Source organism: Symphodus melops, assembly GCF_947650265.1.
Source record: "Symphodus melops genome assembly, chromosome: 20".
NCBI lineage: Eukaryota > Metazoa > Chordata > Actinopteri > Labriformes > Labridae > Symphodus > Symphodus melops.
In genome coordinates this window covers 3,872,066-3,884,850 of record NC_136710.1, presented here as the reverse complement: position 1 = coordinate 3,884,850, position 12,785 = coordinate 3,872,066, and the positions used below count along the sequence as shown (strand labels likewise).

The window sequence follows — 12,785 nt, the reverse complement described above, 5'->3', positions numbered from 1 at the left end:
TTTTCACACATGCCTTTGATGTAGTAAATTTTCACTGCTGGTCAGTGGAGGCTTGATGTGATGTTAAGCAACTTTTGGATGCCAATAGCTGTGATGACAGTTTTAACATATCAATGAGGGACTGTATAAAAGAACATGGAGGAGAGCTGAAATCGAGCATGAAGCATCTTAAGTCTGTGCACGAAGAGCCACCGTTTACAGGCACAATCTATCTACCCCATCCATTCTGTGGCATGACTTTTCCTAAATATTTCCTGATGCATTCACACATCAACTCACCCCAACTTCTTGCATAAGTTTGAGAAGGAGGCTGGCTGGGAAAAAGTCCAGATGAAGTTTGGGATGATTTTTTTTGCCGATTGGGTTGACATTTGTACCTGCACCCCAAAATGTCAGGAAATGTTCAAGAGTTTTGTGCGTGTGTGAAAGGAGTATGAGTATCTTTCTTAAATGTCATACATATGTGCAAAGACTCAGTTGAAACTGAATCCATCTGACCCAGTACCTATTAATAGCTGCTTGTTTATGCATTGAGGATATTAATGTCTAAGAGAGGAAGGGTTCGAAGGGGAAAGCTTTGTGAGGGAAGAGATTAGGAAATAGAAGTAAATTCATTTTGAGTGTTTGAACTTTGCATGTGCTAGGATGTTGTCAAAAGACCACAGAAGGACCCTGGTTAGTTGCAGTTCAAAAATGAGGTGAAACCCTTGCTACTGACATGGAGTTCAACAGACCCTACCTGCCGATGGAATGGGAAGAGCGATGGAGGAGAGAGAAGGAGAGGACGAAAAGAGTGATCGAAGAAGGCGGAGAAGAAGGAATGGAGCAGGAAAAACTGAGAAGAATTGTAGCTTACAATGACTCAAGGATGGGGCTGACAAATGTGAGGGGTAGTAAAGAGGGGTCAGAGGTGAGGGCGGGTTCAAGTCAGGAGGGAACAGTAGATCCTATCAGCAACGAGGCATTTGAGGATGAGGCACATGGCGATCGTGTCCGCAAATATTGCCGTAAAACCTATGCAAAAGAGGTGTTCACTGCCCTGAAGGAAATGTGGGATTCATCCCTTCTCACAGACCTGACTTTGACCACTGATGAGAAGAAACACTTTGAAGTTCACTCCCCTATTCTTGCTGCTGTCAGCTCCTATATCCACGACAGACTGAGAGCTGAACATACGGAACAAGAAGTCCAAAAGATGTTGGTTACTCTTGGTCCTGAGGTGGATCATGTTGGGCTACAGGCAGTTCTGGAATTTGCCTACACTGGAGCAGTATCGTCTCTAAACCAAAACACTGTGGTTCGGATTAAGTCTGCAGCTCAAGCATTGGGGGTTCCTAGAGTGCTGGATCTTTGCAAGAAAGAGGAGGGACTAATGGATGGTGGAAGTCCTACAAAGGAACAAAAGATATCAGCTCTGGAGGAAATGAACATTACCCTAAAGTCCATCAAACAGTTGTGGGTTGATGGACTGGGATGTGATGTGGTTTTGGCAGTAGACGGTGCCTTATTCCATGGTAAGTAGACATAAGCTTCTCTTCTTCTTCTTCTTCTTGAATTTCCCTCGGGATCAATAAAGTATCTATCTATCTATCTATCATCTATCTTTTACCTGCATCCTATGTGTAATATCTAATTAGCTCTGTCTCCAGTCCACAGAGTAATCCTTGCCGCAAGCAGTGACTACTTTCGTGGCATGTTCACCTGTGGGATGAAGGAATCTCACCAGACCTGTGTCAACCTTCCCTTTCTGTTAGCATTTGAGTTTGAGGCCCTTATTGGCTACTCCTACAGTGGGATCCTTCCACTGAGCTGGGACAGTGTCTTTGAGATCACCTGTACAGCCCTTCAGCTTCAATTCCAACCAGCCTCTTCAGTTTGCTTTAACTTCCTGCAAAAAGAAATGGATGAAAGCTCTTGCCTGGATGTGGCATCTTTTGCTGAAGCCTATGGGATACCTGACCTTCTTGAGGAAGCCAATGATTTCATACTGAGGAATTTTTGGGAGGTGTCAACCACAGCGAAGTTTAAGGACCTACCCGCCGAGAAGCTTCTCGACATTATCCGCTGTGATGGCCTGTGTGCGCCCTCGGAATTGGCTGTATTTCGAGCAGTATCCTCCTGGGTCGAAGCTGATCCTGAGGAAAGATTGGGTCACGCTGGCTTATTGATGACTGGAGTCCGGTTCCCCCTTATGACCTTTCGGGAGTTCAGGGAGGTCAGGGCAATTAACCTGCGAATGGAGTGCTTAGGAAACAAGGAAGTGGAACTTTATCGTTCAGCACTTAAGGAATTTGGATTCAGCCTTCCTAAAAGCCAGGATCAGTGCCGGATCAGGCATCCTAAGGACGTTCTGGTTCTTGCAGGGGGAGACCAACTGCATCCAGATATGGGTCAGCGCATACCAAGCAAGGAGTTATGGTTTGCTAACTCTCTTCGCAGCGGTACAGGGTTGGTAAAGGAGATGGAGTGGAGGAAGCTGGGGGAGATGCCAGACAAGCCAAAGTTCAGGCATGGAGTGGCAGCAATGCTGGGAAGGTTGTATGTAGTTGGAGGATGTGACTTCTACACCAAAGACGATATGATGAAATCTGCCTACAGGTAAATAAAGACAGTGCCGGAATTTCTACACTGAGCAACATATATTTGTACAGATATTCTCTCCTCTTTTTATCTTCACTTCTAGCTATGACCCTGTGCAGGACAGCTGGAGAAGGTTAGCTGACATGCAGGAGTTTAGAAGTAACTTCTCATTGGTTGTACATGAGGAGCATCTTTACGCCATTGGTGGGGATAGAGAGCTGAACACCAATCTAGACAGTGTTGAGATGTACAAACCAGACACTGACTCATGGAGGTACGATTTGTAATGGCACACTACTTGACTGTATTGAAAAAGCTGTGTGGATGCCTAACTTAATTTTGCCCAAAATCACACGCGTGGAGACTTGAATATCATTCTGATCTAAGGACTGTTTTGAAGCGGTTAATGTATACATTTTTACATTCAACAAAATGTCATAATAAAAAAAGGAGCGACTTTACCTATAGTTTGACTGTCTACTTTTAAAGAGATGCAGTACCAAGGCTTGGCCAGCAGATGTCAGCATTTATACTACACTTTAAAAGAATGAAGACTTTGATACAGAGGCCCATTGCAGACATGCGTCTGTACATTTTACTTACTCAAGTTTACCATTTTATCAAGCAACTTTAGATCATTTTCTTGAGATCTCAACCTGATCTTGTGATACTTTTCCTTGTGATATCAAGAGGGCAAAAATATTGCTGTGACTTCTGCTTCTTGAATTTTTTTATAATAATTGCATTCAGGTAAAAAAAAAAAAAAGACGTGTCTTATTTGGATATTGTTCCTCAATCCTTTTCTTCATCATACATTTTATTCCACTCATGCAACTTGAACTTGTCACTTTGTTTACAAAAAAAAACTTAAACAGACATTTGATATGATATACTGTAATGTTTTGCAGAGATATTCTGAAGATTGTTGCTAATTACAATTGAACACTTCTTCTTTGCCAGTTTGATATATTCCTGTTTGAAACCTCTTGTGACATTTTTTTCTTAGCTTTGTCCAGCCCTTGGATCAGGCTCTGAGCGGTCATGCTGTCACTGTCTTGGATGAAGGAATCTTCATCTCCGGAGGTTACAACTGTAACTATGTGTGTTTGGTTTCCATGTTCCTGTATCACCCTCAGAGGGGTACCACTTATCTGGCAGACATGAGCCAAGACCGCGCCCAGCATTGCATGGAGCCCCTGCGAGGTCTTCTTTACGTTGCTGGCGGTGTCTGCAACCTGAGGAAGTTTTACACCGACCAACAAGGCTGTGAGGTTTATGATCCTGTGTCTGACTCCTGGAACGCTTTCGCATCACTTCCTATTCCTCATGTGGGTGCAGCATCAGCGGCCCTGGAGGGAAAGATTTATGTGCTGGGAGGATACTGCCAGGACGATTACAGTGAGTCTGGACTGGTCCACCGGTTCAATCCCAGCACACAACGTTGGGAGAACATGGGAAAACTGCCGGGTGCTGTTACTGACATACGGGCCTGTCTGCTTCAATTGCCAAAACACTTAAGACTTTAGAACCTGGCTGCTAATGAAAAAAACTGACAGAAGGGAAGCTGACAGATACGTTTGGTGTGATCTAGTTTGATAAGACATAACAAGCAAATGCAGCGCAGCTAAAAATATGTTGGCTCGCACATTGCATACTTATTCCAGCCTATTTTCATATCTTCCAATTATTGGTCGTTTTGTAGACAAGAAACAGCCTGTTTTACTGTGGTTGGTTGCCATCAGTGTCCTGAGTCAAGTTATATATTTTTTATACTGAAAAAAAGTCACTATACCCACCGAGCAATTTTATTTCCTAAAATCGTTCTGAAAACGTTAACAAAAACACTCTCAAGGTGTAGTGCACATTTTCTATAAGTTCCCAGAAAATGTTCTTTAATGGTAGACAGCAAATCCTTAATCTTTACAAACCTCATACAAGCTGACCATACATGTGGTGGTGTGGAATCCTTATTTCATATATTGCAGTTGTCACTTTCTATACATTTTTTGGGTGAATTATGCATATGCTACTTCTGGTTTCACATACTTTTTACTTTGACATTGCATGGAAATGATCCAAATTTTATAATACAATCACGTAGTGTTGTCCTATAGGAATGTGCATGGCGAACCAAATAGCAAACAATACATAAACCAATAAATAACACATATTGATTGAGCTTCATTTTATTGACTTCTAGAGGTTTTACTGGAGCTTGGTGTCATTGAAGCCTTAAGTAATGTCCCATTTGTTGAATCAAGTGTTGAAGCTTTAACAAAGCATCGATCAGCCATCGCTATCAAAAGAAGAAAAGAAGCCACGAGTAAACAACAATGAGCACGAGGAAAAACTGACATCTGACATTGACAGTCAATTAAAAATCTGACAACAAGAGAGAAAGAACGCTGAGACTAAAGAGACACGATTCAGACTGACGACACAGGTGAAGACAATCAGGACAATCATGTATTCCATCAGTGGCTTTAGGATTGCCTGTAGTTTCACAATGTCAAAGAGAACCAAATAGAAACATGGAGCCCGAAATGCAGGCTCACACGAGGCAGAGGCGGAAAAAAAACATCCAGGGTCGGCACACAGGTAAGCAGTCAGCGGTGCAAACAAAGGGGCAGGAATAAATCTAAACGAGAAGACAGGGAATCATAAAGATTGTGAGCACAGTCAGGACGGGAAAATCAACATGGAGCAGGATCTAAAAGACGGAGACATGGGTAAGTACAAAATAAAGCAGGAAACAACAAAATGAATGGACAGAAAAACTTGACATGTAGCGTCAATATGAAAAAAATATCACCCATATTTATAGCTTACTGTGTCAGACATAAATTTGTATATAACACAGAGAAAATTAATTGATTGATTGATGTCTTTATTTTGAACATGTAAACATACTGTAACTGTTTTAAAGCATGCTGAAACACTTAAAATAGTACACAATAGTAGAGTTTGCAGTGGAATACTGAATGTACAGAGCTCCTTCACTTTGATTTAGTAACAGCAGAGGGCGCTACGGCTTCTTAGTAAAACAGCTTTGAAAACAAAGCCTCTTCACTCAGGACCTTGAGGACAGTTTGAGCAGTTATAACAATTCATTTAATCTAGAGCACACTTTACATTTAAAGTGTTAAAATTAGTTTTGCAGCCAGAATTGTCTGTGATCTAGTTCAGGACTTGGAGCACCCGGAGCATAGGATCCTACTGTTGTTGATAGTCTGGAGTTCAGAAACCTTTCACGTGCTGCAATGATGAGTGGAATACAGCTGTTATCTGCAGACAGCGAGTACCATTTATTCTTTGATACCTGCAGCAGTCTGTCCGGATCAGATACGATCAGTGTGTCTTACTGTACACATCAAAGACAGTCCAGAAGAGAATCAGCTGTTTGTACTGACGTGACTTCAGTCCAATCACAAACAAAGTGAATGGGCATACCGTTTCCAGTTTGTGAAATATATTTGCAGGGGCGAAGTTTTTTTTTTTGTTTGCAGTTAATTTAGCGTCCATTTTTTTGTCTACCCTTCATGTTGGAGTTGATTTGGGCAAACCAAGATGAGTTCCCCTTTTGTCTCACTGTGTTAAGTCTGGTTTTTTGGAACCTCAGTGTTCATGTTGAAATGTGTCTTAAAAAAACTTTATTTTTGAACACCCCCCCCCCCCCCAAAAAAACAAAACAAAAAAAAAACGATTGACTGGCAAACATGGTCATAAAATTGGCTTGTTGGGACACAGCCTAAACTATGTTCCCTGTGGGCCTCAACGCTGCATATACTCATCGACATCATTTCAGAGAAGACAACCGGTTTATGAGGCAGTGAGGAGAAACCAGCCTCTGCAAACTGAAGCAAAGACGCTGCAAACTTCAAACTGAGGAAATGGAGTTCATGACTTTGCTTCTGTTGACCCTCCTGGGGCTTTCTCTCGTCGGGCCAGGGTTTGGACAGAGAGGTGATGGGGATACAACTGAGTGGCTGACAGCCAAAGAGGAATTAATTAAAAAGCTGGAAGACAAATTGAAATATGTGGAAAGATGGCAGAGTGATGTTGAAGCTTTCAAGGCCAGGCTCAATGTGACTGTGGACGAACTGACGAGACAGAAAGCTCAAGTGGAACAACTGAACAAAGAGAACGAAGGTACTGAATCTGCGATGATAAATAATTCAACAATATATGTTTTTACATACAATTTCTTTCTGATTCATTTGTCCTTTTTTTACTTTTACAGTCCTGAAAACAAGACTGAATGCCACGGAGATGGAGATTGACAAACTCAAACAGAATAGTGGTGAGTCAGGATGGTTGAATTCAGTGTTGTCTTATCAATGGAGATGTTATCAGATTGTTTATTGTGTGATTGTGTATTTTTGTGTGTAGTCATTTTCTCAGTGATGTCTAGTCATCTATCAACATGGTTGCGTGCCTTTGAGACATTTTCTCCATGTTTTGTTCTGTTCACAGGGGTTCCCCAGGTCGCGTTCTCTGCCTCCTTGTCAAACTTTGGAGAGATTTACAAAGGACCCTGCACAGACAGGACTCTGATTTTCAAAAGAATTTTCTCAAACATTGGTGATGGTTATGATGAAAGTACAGGTACGTTTCATTTTTATTATTACATCCAATTATGCAAGATGAATGAACCTGCATTTCTTTAAAATCTTGGAGGGGTTTTACCACGGAAACCTGCTTGGTTTATATCCATGAATGATTGATGGGCACATTGTAAATGTGACGCGTCCTGAGGCTGTTGAGCTCAAGTCTGTTTCTGGTATTTCTAACAAGCTCAAACAATGTATGCTTCATTCTTAGACGGGAAAGGTTGCCACTTGAGTTAAACTGACAAAGTAGATTGGACACAAAAACGTATAAATGATCCTGAATTTCATTGTTTTCATTCTGTTGCAGGAGACTTCACAGCACCAGTGGACGGTCTCTACTACTTTACCTTCAGCGCCTATGGCTACAACACTCATGCAATGGGGGCAATATTGACAAAAAATGGTGTCTTGCAAATTTCAACCTTCGATTCCCCTTCAGTTGACGGCTCTGATAGTAGCAGTAACTCTGTTGTTCTGCAGTTGGTTGCTGGTGATAAGGTGCACATGGAGCTCTGGGATAACGGGAGAGTTTTTGACAACCTGAATGGACACACAACATTCAGCGGTTTCCTTCTGTTTCCTTTGTCAAAATAAGAAATAATGAATGCTTCAACACTGAACAAGAATCAGAAATCTGAATCCATAGGACTGAACTTCAAGTAAAACTACACTATAAAAATGACCTTGCTAATATTGTTAACTTGATTTTCTAAATAAAACATGAAAGTCAAGCCAAATTCAAACAAGCTTTTATTGAAAATACAAAAAAACAAAATGCATACTTTTCATCTTTAATAAGTTTGAATGGAAATATTATTGTGTGGGATTTTATTGGATCAATAAATGCAAAACAAAAACTTTACAGTCTCTTCTCTGGTCTATTATACACTGTAAGACCTTTAAAGAAAAATGTCTCAGACAACCGTTTTTGAAGAAGGAAGCCACTCCCTCCTGTGTTCATAATGGATTATCGCTGTATTCAATTATAAAAATGTTTATTCTTTGTTTTGTTTACAGGGATATTCATCATCGTAAAGCATCTTTTTTGAAAAAAATATACTCTTAATTGGAATATGTAGCACCAGAAAGCAATACATTAAATGCATCTTTAACATGTCCTAAAATATCAACCTTGATATTAAGTGGGACATTGTAGCACAGTTACAGTATTATAAGTATTCTTAGGTTTGTCATTAAACTAGATTTTTAAACTTCCATAGTAAAATTCACATTCCTGTGTTACAGTCGAAAGTGTTGTGGTAGACGCAGCAGAGATGCTCGTATGTCATTGTTCGGTCCAGGCATCTTGCCCATATTCTCCCATCTTTTTGCACTGGGATCATAACGATGAACCATCTTTATGTCACTGTAGTTCTCGTGGCTGTATCCACCCAGCACATAAAACTTGCCCTCCAAAACTGCACTTCCTGCTCCAACATGTGGCACTGACAGGGATGTAAAGGCCGTCCAGAAATCAGCCGCTGGATTGTACATCTCACAAGCTAGCTGGTCAACAACATTTATGTTTTCAACTGTGCTGATTCCACCAGCTACATAAAGACAATCACCAAGGGTCTCCATGCAGTGATAAGCCCGAGATTGAGCCATGTTGGCCAAGTATGTGCTGCCTGTCTCAGGATGGTACAGAAACATAGATGAAACACACTGGTGGTCATTGTTTAGCCCTCCCGAGACATAGATCTGACCTTGTAAAACTTTTGCAACATGTGCAGCCAGAGGGAGATCCAAGGGCCAGGTGAATCTAAAAAAAAAAGAAACAATGTCGTAATTCCACATTTCAATTAACCAAAGCTCCAGCTGCTTGCCTAGACCTACTTACTCCTTTGCTGATTTTAACTATCCACAAAACTATACAGTCTCTCACTATTTTGATGTTTAAATGGTTTCCTTTGATGACCAGAAGCAATGTTGGACTCTTTTTATTTGATTTTGCAAACTAATTTTATGTTTAGGTAAGAAAATGTATGCAAGAACATGACAATATCTGGTAAGCAAACCATCAGTGACTACATACCTCCACGAGTTTGCTGTTGGGCAGTATTGTTCCACACTCTCTTCAAAGTAAAGGTCAGAATGCCCACCAATAGCCAGAATTTTTCCCTCCAGCACCACTGCAGAGAAAGTAGATCTCTTTTGCTGCATGTCAGCAAGTCTCTCCCAGTTGTTTTGAAGAGGGTCATACCTAGAAATTTGGTAGACGGAGACACTAAAAGTCTAGCTGTACAGAAAATGCCAACGCAAGAATTGTTAAAAACCTGTGATTGGCTGTTCTAGTTGCTAGTGCCTGTTCTCACCTGTAGACAGAATTCAAGGTGTCATTGGTGCCATAATACTTCTTGCCTCCAAACACGTATAGTTGTCCTTTGAGTACAGACACCTCATGTTTGAACCTCGAATGCTCTGGCATGTCTCCCAACTTACGCCACTCCATGGCCTTTCGTATTCCTGTATGGTTCCTTAGGGAATTCCCAAACCAGAGTTCTCTGCTGATGCTGCGTTTACTGAGGTCTTCAGAGGTCTGATCACCCCCAATCAAGACCAGGCTCTCTTTTGGTAGATAGATGCGATATTGACTCAATGGGGAAAAGTCATTTGAGCAAAAATCCTTAATAATGGTGTCAAAGAGTTCTGCCAGGCTGTGATCAGACCACATGTTTAGAGACTGAACCTCTTTGAATTCTTTAAATGTCATCAATGTAAATTGGATGGTTTTCATTAGTTCTTGAGCAAGCTTCAACCTTATCTTGGGCTTTGCTTGGATCCATGCCACCACAGCTTTGAAAACAACCAGTTCAGATGGAACACACAGTGATTTACTGTTGAGGTACTTTAGGAGCTGCTTGGCCGGAAGGTCCTTGAACTTTGAAGTAAGAGCTACCTTTTGAAATTGCCGCAAGACATAATCGTCTGCAACTTCAAGAAGCTGAACAATCTCATAGGCCTCAGCAAAAGATACCACATCAAGGCAAAAGTGAGGATTTATTTCTTGTTGCAGGAAGTTCAGGCACAAGCAGAGGGCAGGTTGGCACTGGAGCTGGAGAGCAGTGCTGGTGATCTCAAAGACACACTTCCAGCTGAGGGGTAGAACCCCGCTGTAGGAGCAGCCAATGAGAATCTCCAGCTCTGAAGCCAACAGGAAGGGAAGGGTCACACAGGGCTGATTGGACTCTTTCATCTGCAAGGTGAACATGCTGCGGAAGTAGTCACTCCCCACAGCAAGGATGACTCTATGGACTGAAAGGAGGATGTTACATTAGTTGGTACATTCATTGTAATGGCAACTAACATGTCCAGAACTCTGCATTACTTTCCTGTATTGGTGCCTTTATATCACAAAATACACTAAAAATGTATTTGGCTTATTTGGTGAAGACTGACTTAATCTTGCAGTACAGACATGGATACTTATAGTATTGTGTGGCGAAATTCACCCAAGCATTGTGTAAACAATCAGATGTTGGCTTCATCTAAGCTTAAAACAAACAGCTTAGCCTGCAGGACCAAGGGCCTGCTGAGTAGTGTATGAGATATAGTGCAGTAAAAAGGGAACCAATCAGATGTTCAGGATGGAAAACAATTTTGGCAGAGGTACAGTGAAATACCAAGAAATCCTTCTGTCTATTATCAAATGTCCTTGGGCATGGCACTGAGTCCCACTGGTGTGTTAGTGTTCATAATGACCAAAAATAGATCCTAAAGAGTAGGATGGCATCTTGTATGGAAACTTTTTCCATGGTAGGATTTTGTGTTCCAGATTTGTAGCATTTTGCGCTATGAGTAAAATAATTCTTTCTCTGAAAAGACTGTTTACTTACATTTATCTTTCTAGTTGGGCAACCATGGTTCAAAGTCATGTGTTCTCTAAAGTGGGGTCTAGTTTACCTGTACAAGTCATTGGTACACTGCTCACCATGAAGTGGTCCTCCAACTGCTTCCAGAGTTACATCACAGCCCACTCTGTCCATCTGTAGCTGTTTCATGGACTGAAGACTGATCCTCAATTGATCTGCAGCAGAGACCCTATCGTCCTTCCGTTTCCCTCCGGTTTTTGTGGACTTTTCTTCTTCTTTTATGCAGAGATCAAGAACTCGTTGCATTCCCAGTGTTTGAGCTGCTGCCTTTATCTGATCCAAAGTGTTCTCCCTCAAAAGTGTCATGAGTCCAGTGTAAGCAAACTCCACAACTGCTTCCAATCCAACACGATTCACCTCTGGACCCAGAGGCAGCGACCACTGGCAGACTCCAACACTATCTTCATCCTGTCTTCCATCAACTCTTTCGTTTCCTGCTTTGCCTCTGATGAGACTTTCACGTATAAATGAGCTGACAGCACCCATGACAAGAGAATGTACTTGAAAAGTCGTCCCATCCTCTGTGCTCAAAGTGAGGTCAGTGAACAGCAAAGAATCCCTGAACTCTTTCAAAGTGTGGAAAACATCCACGGGATAATCGTCCTTGCTGTACATCTTTACCTCATCTTCATCCAAAGGATCTGGCTCTTCTTCTGAGGAATGTTCTGCTTCCTCATCCTCTGTAGACTCATCCTCTTCTTCTTGAAGTTGTCCATGATCAATTTGAAACACTACTTCAGTTGTTTTAGATTCTGCCACTGTTTTATTAATCAATTTCTGACTTCTTTCTTCCTCGTCTCTTCTTTCTTTAGAAGTCAATGGTACTGGGAAGCTTTCAGTAACTCCATGCTCCTCTGAATCAGAAACAGAAACAGCTCTCTGTTCATTCTTAATTCTTTCAAACATGAGCCATTCATCATCCGATCCCATGAAGTCAGATTTCAAGTGTTCATCTTGATTTGCTTGCATTGTACTTTCTTGATTTTCCTGTATGTCTTGACCCCAAATTCCTCTGTTCTGTCTTTGGAATTGGAAATCTGGCAGATGGTATTGTCCACTTTCTGCCTGTTCTTGATACTCTTTTTGTTCGTCTTCTTCCTCCTCAAACTGATCTTCTTTCGTTGACTGCCTGTCCTCTTCCTCCTTCACCCTAACCTTTGCGTGGAAGTCATTTTCACCTTCTGTTGCCCTTTTCTCTTGTCTCTGCTTCCTCCACCTCCCAGTGTCTGTCCTGATCTCCCCCTACTCCCCCTGCTTTTGTTAACTCCTCTTCCTCCCCACTCTCTTGAGCCTCCCTCTCCACATCATTCTCTTCCTCCTTCTTTATGTCCTCTACTTTAGTTTCCATTCCCCCCTCATCCATGTCTGCATTCTCGTCAATCAGCCTCTCAAACTCTGTCACCACCTTATCCTCCTCCACGTCCTTGTTCTCAAAAACCTCCCTATCCTCTACATTGTCTCCTTCTTTCAACTCCTCTTTCACTGGCCATGCTTCTTCTACTTCTACATCTAACTCCTCATCCTCCATATTGTTTTTCTTAACCTCCCTTTCCAACTCGTCCACTTTCTCTTTTTCTCCTTCTTCTAGTTCCTCTGCTTTGGTCACCTCCTTTTTGTCCTCATCCAACACATTCTCCCCCTCCACATAGTCTTCTTCTTTCACTTTCTCCACAAAGTTGACCATATCCTCTGCTTCAACCACCCCATTATCTTCCTCCCGATC

At 41.7% G+C, this 12,785-nt stretch overlaps 3 protein-coding genes across 4 annotated transcripts; 2 read left to right on the top strand and 1 right to left on the bottom strand.

The window, feature by feature from the left end:
* Positions 1 to 563: 563 nt before the first annotated feature.
* On the top strand, positions 564 to 4,745 carry LOC306841726 (kelch-like protein 33). The gene is made up of 4 exons (XM_079371681.1): positions 564 to 1,514; positions 1,650 to 2,598; positions 2,684 to 2,854; positions 3,587 to 4,745. The coding sequence occupies exons 1-4, from the start codon at positions 719 to 721 to the stop codon at positions 4,104 to 4,106; spliced, it is 2,436 nt and encodes an 811-aa protein (XP_079227807.1). The 5' UTR covers positions 564 to 718; the 3' UTR covers positions 4,107 to 4,745.
* A 230-nt stretch (positions 4,746 to 4,975) lies between these two features.
* cbln11 (cerebellin 11) lies at positions 4,976 to 8,049 on the top strand. 2 transcript variants are annotated; one of them, XM_079371706.1, is made up of 5 exons: positions 4,976 to 5,309; positions 6,386 to 6,729; positions 6,821 to 6,880; positions 7,054 to 7,185; positions 7,498 to 8,049. In XM_079371706.1, the coding sequence occupies exons 2-5, from the start codon at positions 6,471 to 6,473 to the stop codon at positions 7,782 to 7,784; spliced, it is 738 nt and encodes a 245-aa protein (XP_079227832.1). In that variant the 5' UTR covers positions 4,976 to 5,309; positions 6,386 to 6,470; the 3' UTR covers positions 7,785 to 8,049. The 2 variants fall into 2 exon arrangements, with proteins under 2 accessions (XP_079227832.1, XP_079227833.1); XM_079371707.1 differs by having other exon boundaries at positions 4,978 to 5,309; positions 6,529 to 6,729.
* A 129-nt stretch (positions 8,050 to 8,178) lies between these two features.
* LOC306841727 (kelch-like protein 33) lies at positions 8,179 to 11,649 on the bottom strand. Its single transcript, XM_079371682.1, has 4 exons — positions 11,122 to 11,649; positions 9,506 to 10,445; positions 9,226 to 9,393; positions 8,179 to 8,952 (listed from the first exon to the last, which is right to left on the bottom strand). Exons 1-4 carry the CDS (start codon positions 11,546 to 11,548, stop codon positions 8,430 to 8,432), a joined length of 2,058 nt encoding a protein of 685 aa, XP_079227808.1. The 5' UTR covers positions 11,549 to 11,649; the 3' UTR covers positions 8,179 to 8,429.
* Between the last annotated feature and the right edge of the window lie 1,136 nt (positions 11,650 to 12,785).